Source organism: Danio aesculapii, chromosome 12 (assembly GCF_903798145.1).
Source record: "Danio aesculapii chromosome 12, fDanAes4.1, whole genome shotgun sequence".
Lineage (NCBI taxonomy): Eukaryota > Metazoa > Chordata > Actinopteri > Cypriniformes > Danionidae > Danio > Danio aesculapii.
Window position 1 is genome coordinate 21,448,082 of NC_079446.1, and position 13,680 is coordinate 21,461,761.

A 13,680-nucleotide genomic window follows, 5' to 3' on the forward strand; every position below is an offset into this window, starting at 1 on the left:
TTGTCAGTTGAAGTAGCTGTATTTATTGGGATGAATATCAATTTTTCTTGCAAAGCAACTCAAATATATGGTGAATAAAATGGGTGCATTTACATTTCCCAAACTCATTACATTGCACAGTCAGAATAACATCACAATCACAGTTATACTGTACTCTGTAGTTAGCTCGCATACAAACAACCAAACAAACAAACAAACAAAACTTGCAGCGCACACCATGGGATAACCCATTATGTCAAGTGACCTCATCATAACACAAATATAACTTCAGAAGAAGGTCTCTCAAACATTCTAGGTATAAAACAAAACATTTGTTTGAATGCAGTCAGAACAGGCACAAACTCTCTTCACGTGTAATAGTAGCAAAAGTAGGAAAGCAGCTCTCAAAACTGTTGGGTCAGAGTTCTCCTGGGTCACAGACAGTCCTACATCTGCTTTCATACAGACAAAGAGACTTCACACATACAGTACACAAAGAAAAACACAACAGCAAATCATATTTTAGGAAAACACATAAATGGAACCGGGGCAGATGCAGATATGACCTCTGTGTGCAGTCTTGTCTCTTTTTAAGGGCTAGATCAGTGATATGTAAAAAACAATAATAATGAAGATGATTTAGCACACACTGATCTGAACTCACCTAGTCTGGACAGCTGATCTGTCAGCTAACACCACACGCGTGCCTGTTTCTACAGCTGTTTAAATAAGAGCAGCGCATTCATCCTCCGCAGCTCTTCTGGGAAGACTCCCACCTACACTCTCAGACCAAAACACATTCATGTGTTTGAGACGAGCCTTACTGTGTATTTTCCCCAGAACAACAGATTTTGGCATAACCAGCGATGGCTAAAATGTACTGCATGAAAAATGTTACGTTATATATGACCCTGAAGAAATAGATTTGGATATGCACACATTTAATGTTATACTTTCACAATCAACAAGAAAGCAAGAGTTTCCCTGCTGCTGAGAAATAAAAAAATCCAAAGATGCCTTGATATTGTACAAGATAGGCACATGTTGCACATGGTTTTCATTAGACTGAACTATATGTAATGTGGTGTTTCTAACACTTTCAAACTTTTGAACTGTAAAACATTTGTTGCTTTTGATTTTTACATTTAAGTTGAACCAATTTAAGTAAAATTTTTGAGTTGAACCAATTAACTTTATAGTACAAGTCATTTTAACTTACATCAAGCTGACTTAAAACATCAGGTTAAAATTTAACTTAAAAAATTAAGTCGAAGCCTGATTGACTTACTCAACATAAAGTAAAAACATCCGCTGTCATAACTTTTTTTGTACAGTATGTGACAAATTCGTTTGACTAAAAGGACGAAACACTTGATTTTCTTCATTCTTTCAAGTAATTGAAAGCTACAAGTGAGGAATAGTTCACTCAAAAATTTTAATTTGCGTTTAATCCACTCATCCTCAGGTCATCCGAGATGTGGATTACTCTTTTTACTGGAACGTTAAAGATTTGCAGTTGTTTTACATTGCCTATTGGTTTAGCTTTAAAAGACATCAGGAGCCATGTGAAAAATTTGGTTTGGCCTTTATATGTTTGTTGACTCTCAAAGTGCTTTTGACTCACCCGCTCGAATGGACTCGATTGAATGGGTGCGATCAGTGGTTATCAGCTGATAGATATAGGCCAGTATGGGCCTTCTGTTCCTACTGGTAGGCTCAGAAGGCTGTTATAATCTATCCACATGGTTAATCAGCTATACCAGGCCCATAGCTGGGAGGGTTTAGGTAGTTTGAAAGACCCCCCCCCCCCCCCCCCCCTTCTGACAAAGTCCAGAATTTGGCCCCCATATAAGCTCATTTGTTCCATTTTTGACTATGCCATCATAAATTGTGAAAATAACCAATAGAAGAAGGCTTTAAAAAGAAAAACCAATAAAATGACCAATAAAAGAGGGCTTTTTAAAATTATTTAAATGGACAAATTCTGTAAATGAGCTGCATATAGGCTAGTTTTTCATTAAAAAAATTCTCTTTGTTGTTTGTTTGTTTGTTTGTTTGTTTGTTTGTTTGTTTGTTTGTTTGATGATGGATGATAATAAATTAGCATTTATAAATAAGATTTTTTTATATTTCTAAAATTGTAATATCATTACATTCATAACTGTAAATAAACCTGCAAATAAACATACATTTTTGTAAACAAAAAAGTAGTAAGATAAGCACTTTGACAAAATGTAGAAAGTATTTTTGTTGCATCAAAAGTGTGGTAATGATAACCATCCGACAAGCTAATCCAGCACAAATTAATGCTTAAAGTGTCACTAAAATGCAGTTTTTGAACCTCAAATAACTAAAAAGCTCCACTTTTTGCCTGTATACTATTAGAGAAGACTCCAGATCCAGATCTGTATTTACATTACTGTGACAGTTGGGTTTAGGGTTGGGGTAGACGTTAATAAAATACAATTATTAAGAACTTATAATATAAATAATTCTCGTTAAGTTCTGGCCGCAGCCATATGTCATTTATACCTGATTAACCATGTGGATGGATGATAACACCTAATGCGCCTACTGATAACACCAATTCAATCGAGTGATAACATTCGAATTGGCTGGTTGACTTGCATGTTGAATCACTAAGGACCATGGCTTCTTCTAAAATTCTGCTATGTATTCTACTGAAGAAAAAGTCATCTACATCTGGCCTGAGGGTGAATACAATAACAATACATATTTTGGGGAAAGCATCCCTTTAAGAATGTGTCTGAGGAAACAAAACAACAACTTTCAGATCTCAAATCAAAAACACATCATCATTACAATCTAATATTCATTATTACGCCATTACATGATGCTTCTGTTTGTAGTGCATGCCTACAAAGTGATATGATCAGTGTAACAGACATTTTTGTAAATCAATATAATGCACACACATTTATCAACAATCAAAAAACAATAGAAAACCGCCATAAAACGAAGCACCGCTGAACCGCATGCTTTATTAGATGTTGTGTTGTATTAGTTTAGCTAATTGCTACAAAAACTGTTAACTTTGGCATGGCTTCATGCTAAAGTCAATTATTTGCAAATGGAAATAATCAGGCAGACATCTGTATGAAAGAAAATGCATACAAAAATAAGAGTTTCTCTGTTGTGAGTACTTTCATTTGTGCAGATTAAACAATAGACAGACAGATGCGATGTCTGGTTGATGCAATTATGATTGTGCGTATTGTGCACAATATATATATGGAGAGAGTATGTGATGTTTAGATATCAATTTAAAAGTCTAAATGTCTTACTGGAAAACTGTGATATGATAAATCTCTGAGGATGAATTGCACATTTACCTGAAGAAGCAAACAAATTCATAATATAACACAAAAAGGATGCATTGTTCCAGCTGTTCACACTCACAATCAGTCAACAACGATTAATAATGAACATATCAACTAACACTGTATCCTAACCAGGCGCACATATTCAAAAACCAAAGCATAATGTGACACAAATCACAGCCAATGAGAAGACACTGCATATTTAAAGGGAAGTTCAGTTCACTTGTGAGTTTGCGCAGAGACTATATGGAATAACTGTAATGTTGTAATTAAAGTTCAGTTTCTTGTACAGACCAATTGTTTCACTTAATAAGACCTCAATGTATCAACAGGAACACTTGAAGGGGTGTTCATAAGACTGTCATGAAGCCTTCATAATCATGACATAGGACATGTCATGGTCATGAAACCTTCATAATCATGACATAGGACATGTCATGGTCATGAAACCTTCATAATCATGACATAGGACATGTCATGGTCATGAAACCTTCATAATCATGACATAGGACATGTCATGAATGTGAATGAGATTTTATGCATGCTTATGATTCTGTTATGTTGCTCAGTTATGCCATTTTAAATGCAAAGATGACATTGTTTGTTATGACAACTTGACATAAATAAATCACAACAAGTCTTCATCTATGTCATTACCAAAACAACATATCTGGTCATAAGCATGATTGCCTTGAGGCCATTATAATTGTGTCATGAATCACATTTTCAGTATTTGTCATTAAAATGTTTAATTAAAAGTGTCATTACCCTGTGAAATAATGTTTAACAGGGTCATTAATATTTCATGACATTCTAATGACAAATTCAGCGTGTGCCAGTGTAGTTGAGGTCAAAAAATATTAATTACGCGGTTATAAAATTCATGAAACATTTATAATGGCTTCATGACACTCATGTTTATGCCAGATTTATGACAAGTTTTTTTTTGTCTTGGTAATAAGTTGTCATGACAAAGACAAAAACATGTTGTGATTTGTTTATGTCAGGTTGTCATAACCCAGCAGGCACACAACATCATGAGACATTAATATTAAGTTAGATTTAGGTCATGACATCATTCAATGTCTAGCCAGCGTCTAAGGATAATGTCATTTTGATGTCCAATAACGACTTCAAATTACATTGATATTTGTTTGATTTTAGGTTGTGTTGAAAAGCGACCAAAATCCAACGTCTTATAGATGTCATAGTGGTAACGTCCACACAACGTCAAGGTGTAACATAATTAGACGTTGATATTTGGTTGATTTTAGGTTGATTATATGTTGGACGTTGAACATTGACGTCAGCCTAACATTGGGATCTGTCGTCAACCCAATTTTTATTTCCAAACAAAATCCAACATCCCCACGATGTTAAGGTATGTTGGGGTACAATGTCAAATATGACATCATGTTGACGTCCTCATGGAACACACAATGTCATTGCATTTAAAATGTCATAACTGAGCGAATGACACTTAATGATATTTGTTATAAGCAGGGGTGTAGATTTAGCATGGACAAAAGTGACGTGTCCTGACCAGTATCCACTGACTACTGAAATATCCCCACCAATAATTTAAAAAAGTCAACATTAACCTAGACATGCAAAAAGGGTTAAATCACATTCTATACTCGAGTTGTACTGCCCCCGAAACACATGATCATTGTGATTGGCTGAGCCTTTCCCTGCTGTCGTGTGAGAGGCTGTAGCTGCGTTTAGCACCAAAAATGAGCAGGGGAATTTTTCCCAAGCAAGAATAAGGTGTGTGAGGTGGGTGACACGCAAGTGAGGATGGTAGGTCATGGGTCGCCACCAATGTCAAGAGCAAACCTATGCCTTTTGTTATAAGCATGCATAAGATAAAGGTTTTAAAGACAGTCTTAACACCACTTCAAGTAAAGTCTTAACACAGGGACTGTTGTTTTGACTGTTTTTTGAATCTGAAAGTGTTGGTACTGTAGCTGTTGACTTGTATTTTATGAAACAATGGATTTGGCTAAAAATCTTCTTTAATATTCCACTGACACCTACATTTTGAATGGCCTGAGTGTGAATGAATGAACAGAAACGTTTTATTTTTATGTTAACCATCCCTTTAATACCGTTTGAGGGAACCAATGAGATTTCACAGTGGGCGGGGCTGAACAGTGTAATGTCATGAAACTAGAAACCAATGGATCAAACAAGAGTTCTGTTGCTCTTTGTTTGTCACTATTGAGGCTGGAAAGGACATTTAAAAAAAAACGTTTGACATTTTATTGCGCCACGTCTGGTTAGGTCACATCTAAGGTGCTTTGTTGACTTCTTGCTCTGAACGAGTCTTTGGCCTGGTCATGCTAAAGCCATGGACGACAAAGCTTCCATAAAGCTGATATTACATGATAGATATTACAGTCCAAGCAGTGGCTGAGTATCATGTTTAGGAGGTAAGAAGAGGAACAGGCAGGTTAAAAGAGTGAGAGAAACACACTGAGCAAACAATAAAGCAGTTAGGATCCGGAAGTAAAAACTCATTCATTTTTCCTATAGGGAAAACCTTTAAAGGCAGACCTGTTGAGAGCTCCAATGATGTTAATCGATTGTATATGCTTTTTCTGACGATCTGTACAGCATTTCCCATAATGCTGTACAAAAAGTCCACCAATCAGAGTTACAGCAAGCAAAGAGCTACCAAAGATCATCCAATCCATGAACCACCACAAATAACAAATCAGTCTACACACTCTAGATCAGGGGTTCTGGAAGGCCGGTGACCTGCAGATTTTAGCTTCAACCATAATTAAACACACCTGAACCAGCTGATCAAATGTAGGCATACTAGAAGTATCCAGGAAGGTGTGCTGAGGCAAGCTGGAGCTCAAATCTGCAGGACACTGGCCCTCCAGGACCAAGTTTGAGAACCCCATTAGATACTTAAATATTTTTATGGATACAACTAACAACTTTAAGTAAAAGTTTTTATATTCCTCCGTTGTTTAATATATGATTGTGTCATTTACAATGCTTCATATGATTACATTCTTTCCCTAAGTACATCTATAGATACTGTCACACTAGAGACGGTGTGTGGTGAAAATGGGCAGGGTAAAATAAGATGATGCAGCACTGCTAAAATAAGCAAATCCCCCATGTTTTAAACTTCTGTACGGAGAGGTGACATTTTGTTCTTCTATTAGTCTCACACATTCACGTGACTTTAATTCGCAAATTAAGTGGCATTCATTCAAGTCTTTGAGTAAGCAAAATTCATTTGGACAGTGCTACAAAAGGGGCGGGGGGGGGATGAAACAAGTAAAGAGGTTCTGTAGAGAGGTCAAGTTTTGAACTTCTGTTGGTCTTACGCAATTCGCCGGTCAGAGTTCACTATAGTTGTACTTTTCAATGCAAGGACATGCAAAATTTTAAGCAAGATCCTGCATTTCTAGTTGGGCCAAGTCACATGCGTGTGAACGGATACATCTTCAGAGTTCACTAAACTTTGCTAAGAAGCGAAATCCAAAATATACTTGCACCGGCTCGCGTATCTGGTCTGAAGGGAAGCCAATAGAACAAAAAGTCCATTAGGACCATGATTTTACATGCTTGGGTGTTTTCAGGTTATAGTGCCACCACCTGGCCAAATGCGAGTTCTCAATGAGTTTTCACATGCATATTTAGAGTTAGTAAAGGTACAGTATATCATTTTGTTCAAGAGTTAGAATCATTTTAGCAAAAGTGGCTCAAAAGTTTTAGCGCCCCCTATCAACAATCAGTTAAAAAAAAAAAAAGTACTTTTGATTTTAAGACGTCAGAAATGTTTCTGCACTAGCTTGGTTTTCACCGGACAAAAAACCTAGAACTAAATTGCATTTAAGAGTTCACACTTAGATGATGATTGATTGAGCTTATGAGATCCTCGAGCCCTGGGCTCCCTTCGTTTGAGGGGCGAAAGGGAGTTTGAGCTCAGGTAGATCTCGATGAACTCCCCCTGGCTTATTTCTGACTAATGACAGATACAGGATGGCTAAAAAGAGAAGTACACTTGCTAGGAGCTTGGCTATGGTATCAATTTGGTATGTTCAATTTACCTAGGTTGCCTGTTTTTGGACTGTGGGAGGAAACCGGAGAACCTGGGGAAAACCCACATGAGCACGAAGAAAACGCTCAAACTCCGCAGAGAAATGTCAACTGGTTTAATAGAGACTTTAACCAGAGACATGCGTGCTGTGAGACAACTCACTGGGCCGTTGTGTCGCCCATCTGGAAAGGAGGGGATTCTTTAAGATGAAGATACTGAGATAAGTAAACTCTGGTTATTTATAGTGAGTTAGGAATCATCTGATTGGTAAATTAATTGTGAGCTGTGAACAATCATAAGCCTGTGATCCTCTCGAAATTCATTTATAAATAAACTTCACAAAGTAGGTAATAAAAAAAAAAAAACAATCAAAATACCTGAAAAATGTGCATACCAGAAATTAACTTTAAGCATGTGTATAAATACAACCAACTTTAAATTAAGAGTTTTACATTTTTCAACTGATTTTTTAATTTGACTGTGTTATTTGCAATGCTTTATGAGATTGTAGTTCTTTGTAAACCTTTTCTTCCGAGTCTTTTGTTGGATTTTGATTCTCTCTTATGTTTCAAAAGTTCAAAGTTTTGATTTTCCACATAATTGAGATCTTTTTTTGATCCCTATTGGAAAATTGAATGGTAAAAATACTTCCGGAACCAGATCTGCTGATGCAATAAGCAAGGCAGAATAATGCACTCTATATGTGTAGACAAGGACAAAGGCATAGGACGACATTCATAGCAAACAAAGACAAGGGGAGTGGGAACATTGGATGTTATTACACAGCATAAAGATTTACAAGTAGAGCTGGTTGGCCTTGTTTTATCAACGGTATAAAATGTAAAGAAAGAGGCTTATATCAATATTGAGTGCTTTTTCCACAAAGAGAGAATACAACGCAGTAAATCACAAAGACAGCCGAGGGAGCGAAATCGAACACAATCAAAGAGAGTCGTGGAGAATTGAGTTCCGACTCCAGTCTCGGATTAACATTCAGACCATGTGATGTGGCGTTCACACATGAAGCTTGGTAGCGAACAGCGTAGTGAAAGCACTTCCTCTTCCTCAGCGTGAGATGGGATGGCAGTAGCTATGCAGCAGAACGGAGGTGCATATATATTTCTCTCACACTCATCTCTCCGTGCACACAGGACGGATGAGAAGAGGTTTTCTCTTTATCTTTGCTTTCCTTCGAGCAATCCAGCGTGGTTTAAAACAAGCGGGCTTTCTTCTTCAGATCATTTTTCTTCCACAAGGCCAAGCGGTCAAACTGTTCAATGGTCATCCTAAACACGTTGTAGAAGTCCTCTGGTGACAGGTGCCTCTGAAATGATAGAATTATGAAAAATTATTCGATTTTATACATTTTACTAAATCATTTTGATGGGATTTTCATTCATTCATTCATTTTCCTTCAGCTTAGTCCCTTATTTATTAGGGGTTGCCAAAGCGGAATGAACCGCCAACTATTCCAACATGTGTTTTACTCAGCGAATGCCCCTCCTGCCCAAACCCATTAATGGGAAACACCCTTACTCTCTCACATTCATATACACACTCATACACTATGGCCAATTTAGTTTATTCAATTCACCTTTATACTGTGAGGGAAACCAGAGCACCCGGAGGAAACCTCATAAACAAGGGGTGAACATGCAAACTACGCACAGAAATGCCAATTGGCCCAGCTGGGATTTAAACCAGCGACCTTCTAGCTGTGAGGCAACAGTGCTAACCACTGAGCCACTGTCCTACCTGTTGGGATATTTAATATTTTGATTTCCTGTTGGTTAAATGAAGATTTTCTGCTTTCAGTGAAACACAAAAGAAGATGTTCTAAAGAACGTTCATGCTGCACTTTAATATACAGTAAAAAGAACAAAAAAATGCAGAGTTAAAGGGACAGTTCACCCAAAAATTACAATTCTTTCATCATCTACTTACCGTTTACTTGTTCAAAACCTATCTGACTTTTTTATTCTATTGAACACAAGAAGATATTTTGGAAGAAGATATGCTGGTTGCTGGAGCCCAATGTCTTCCATAGTCATTTTTTCCTACTACAGTATGAAAGCCGGTAGGTCCCAGCAACCAGCATTGTTCAAAATATCTTCTTTTGGGTTAAACAGAAGTTGCCGATCACATCGAACAAGCTTTTGTTGAGAATGCGAGGTGCACCGCACTTTGTTTACAATAAAAAGAAGTGCGCTGTGCTTTTAAAGTCACTATAGGCAACCACTGAATCAGCTGCATATTATGCATGAGAGCTACTGTTGATATTGTTATAATTGTAATATTCAATAATAGTGTGATATTCAAGATTTGTGAAGTCATACAGCTCCAGATAACTCAAAGCAGTGACCACACTAGTCTCTTCTCCATCTTTAAAACAAAAACACATGCGCAAAACACTCGTGGCATTAGTAAACCATTCAACAGATGCGCCTCTCAATGCAAAAAGCACACTCTGTGTGATTAGGGTCTAAAGACTTTAAACCACAGGAAGGAGAGTAAATGCTGTTGTAATTTTCATCTCTTTTTTGGTGAACTAAACTTTTAAAAAGATAGAAGTGGTTTTTATATTTATGTAGAAATTACAATTTTTTGTAACATTTTAATCCTTTCATTTTATCATTTGTAAGATATTCGTGTACTCCTGTACATCCTGTGTGTATTAAGCAATGTGTAAGCGTTTTGACCTGCATAGGCGCATAACAGACAGAAGTTCTTTAGAACAGCTTTCAGTTGGTCAATGGCGTGGTCTATTTCAGTTCCTCAAAATAGCAACACACCAACAATGCGCCTTAACAAACCACCTTTATAGACAGGAACACCCATGAGTCCACAAAGTGGCGCAAATGGATTTGTTATTTAAACAACGTGGTGCAAAACGTGAAAATTAGGGTTGCGCTGGTCTGAAAATAGCAACAAATCGCACCAAACACGTCTTGCGCCTTATTGCACTGGGTGTATGATAGGGCCCTCTTTTTTAACAATTTAAGCGCAAACATTAAAGCACATGGCGCGAAAGTATTAAGGGCATGTCTGAATCCGCTTTTGCTATTTTAAAGATGTAAAAATACGGTTTGTGCCCCAGCGTATGGTCTAAAAGGGTTGTGCTTATTCTCTTAATGAGTTATAGGTGTGTTTTGTGAAATAAGTGAACAATAATAAGGAAGTGTGGTCACAAAACTGAGTTATATCCAAATACACTTCCTATTGTCCCATATGGTGATGTGTATGTCTCCAAAACAAATACAATTTTAGAGCAGCTTTTAGTCGGTCAATGGCACAGTCTTAAAATAGCAACACACCAACAATGCGCCTTAACACACCTCCTTTTTAGACCAGCACACCCATGAGTTCCCAAAGTGACTCAAATAGATTTGCTATTTAAACAACATGGTGCTAAACTTGAAAATGAAACCGGTGCCCATATGAAAATAGCAACAAAATCACGTCATACATGTCTGGCACTGTGTTGCACCAGGTGTATGATAGGGCCCTTAGTGTGACTTTCAAACTGAAGGCTGCAGTTTATTCATTCATCCATTCATTCATTTTCTTTTCGGCTTAGTCCCTTTACTAATCAGGCGTTGCCACAGCGAAATGAACCACCAACTAATCCAGCACATGTTTTACGCAGCGGATGCCCTTCCACCCGCAACCCAGAACTGAGAAACACCCATACACTTTTGCCTTCACACCCACACATACACTACGGCCAATTTAGGTTATTCAATTCACCTGTACCGCATGTCTTTGGACTGTGGGGGAGACCGGCGCAACCGGTGGAAGCCCACGTGAACACTGGAACAAAATGCAAACTCCACACAGAAATGCCTGTGAAATGACTAGCGGATCCAACAATCAGCGACTGCGCTTCCAACTGCACCATCGTCTCGCCCACTGCACTCTAATTTACCAATAAATATTAACTAAAAATAATACGTTTCAAAATCATTTGTCTTTTAAAATCATTTGAAAACTTTGTGTGGAAAAGACCCAAACTTAAATATTCATTAATTCCATTTTTCTTTTTTGCTTTGATAGTCTTGCTTCTCAGCTGTGGCCACCATCAATTTTCATTGTATGGAAAAGCACAGCACAAACATTCTCCTGTAAATATCTCCTGTTATGCTACACAAAAGAATGTTTATCATACATGAGAGAGAGTAAATCATGACAGATTATTAATTTCCCTGTGAGCGACCACTTATAAACCAAGCTGAATAGCTCCGCCATACAGTCATCCATCTATAAAGGCCTAAAATAAGACTGTCATAGAGCTAATCAAACCTAAATCAGAACAAACCCGACAGACCTCTGCCAGGAATCTAAGCACTGTTTATTCTGCTAACAATATCTGCATGGCACAAACGTCATTCCAGATTAAAGGCGGACTGAAAAATAATACAATATTGACAATAATTACAACCAGCTATATATGCATGTGTCACTTACAACTATTAGATGGTGGAGGACATTCATTGCCTTTAGCACCATCGGGATTACGAGCACCACTGGGGGGCTGTGAAAGTTGCAAGACTTGTAAGCCTATGACCTCAATTTGGGTTTAAATCATTCCAGAATGCATTTGTATAAATCTTTATTCTTTCAGGCCCGTCATATGTGGTTCTCCAGCACTTGCAGATGTCTGGGTGTCTTGCGTGTCTCCAAATGAAATGCTGAAATCAGCATCTTTGGAACGTTTTGGGTGTTGCAAGGGTCTCCCGCTGGGAGGATGACTCCAATCAAGCTTAGTTCAAACAGATGTGACAATAGCGTCTTATATCAAGACAGCAATCATCTGATGATGAAAACACACAGATTTTGAGATGTTGCAGCTTCAACCACAGTGATTCCACAGTAACAGTTATAGGGAGTGGGCTCGATAAATCAGCATCTCTCGTAATTCATGCTGAAGTAAAAGCGAGCCAGATATTTCTCATCCCTTTTCCATTTAAACCCACTAATAACACTGACACTGGTGTCCAGGAACGCTAGGGATAAATTATCTGTCGGCATGTGGACTGCGGTCTGATAATGTTAGAACCTCTCAAACACATGCATTCAGGCACACAAACAAACAGTTCTTAGGCTTCTGTGATCCAGATTGATACTGAACAAAATGATGATTGAACAGTAACAAGACAACCTATGCTCCAGCCGTATGTAAATGTAAATCATCCCAAATCATAATTTTAGCTTTAAGAAATAGGGGGTGCTCTGAAGTGCTTTTTATTAAAATATAATCACACCATAAAAAATTAGTATTCGTTTCAGTCATCATGGGCTCCTGGCTGAATGTATCTGATTGGTTATAAATTGGAAAAGAGTTTGGGAATATCAAAGTCGTCATTTGATTGGTTGGAGTTTACGGTACTCATTCTGATTACGTACCCCTATATAAATTTCTGGAGAGAGCAAAATACGTCCTAAGAGCTACAGTTATACAGTTTTTGTTTTCACAAATCTGCCAGAGGGTGCTGTGTACGCTTTTTCAGATCTCAAATTTCTCTCAAGAGTGCCATTTGTGCCTGTTGTTCTCACGTTAATCCACCAGAGGCCGCAGTCAACTGACTGAGCGATCCACCAATCGACCGATTCCCTCACCCTCCCCCTTTCCTAAACCCACCCAATAGTGTTATAAAAACCACCGATTGACCTACCCTTCCCCTTCCTAAAACCCAACCCCATAGTGTTTTCAAAAGCAATCCAGAAAAAGAAAATCCCTCGCAACTGACAGCCTGATTTTTACTGTTTTCAGATTTTACCACATTCTCACCCTAGTATTTATTATTTTATTTTATTTTTTGGCTTTTGCTTTTGTTTTACCCGCTTTCTGGAATCGTTCTTCATCAGACTTGAACCCTGCCATCGCAGTCAACTCCACTCTTCGTCTCAAGTCCACTGACGTACATGTCGAGCTAACTGGACAAACTGATAACAGCAGGAAAGCCGTCCATACGAATGAGATGTTAAACCAAGGTCCTGACTCACTGTGGTCATTAAAAATCCCATGGCACGTCTCGTAAAGAGTAGGGGTATAACCCCGGTGTCCTGGCCAAATTCTCTCCATTGCGGCCCTTACCCATCATGGCCTCCCAATCATCCCCATCCACCTAATTGGCTCTATGATTCTCTCCACTCCACCTATATCTGCTGTGTGGTGAGCACACTGGCGCCGTTGTCCTGTGGCTGCTGTTGCATCATCCAAGTGGATGCTGCGCACTGGTGATGGTGCTTGGCTGTATGACCATACAAAATAAATGCGCTATATAAGTACACATTACG

General features: G+C 38.2%; 1 protein-coding gene across 4 annotated transcripts in view; it reads right to left on the reverse strand.

The window, feature by feature from the left end:
- The window catches only part of ablim2 (actin binding LIM protein family, member 2), a 116,644-nt gene continuing 102,964 nt past the window's right edge, over positions 1-13,680 (reverse strand). For all 4 annotated transcript variants that reach the window (XM_056469278.1, XM_056469277.1, XM_056469276.1 and 1 more), the window contains one exon: positions 1-8,707. In XM_056469278.1, the coding sequence (XP_056325253.1) occupies positions 8,594-8,707 (114 nt within the window). In that variant the 3' untranslated portion in view covers positions 1-8,593. The remainder of the gene's footprint in view (positions 8,708-13,680) is intronic.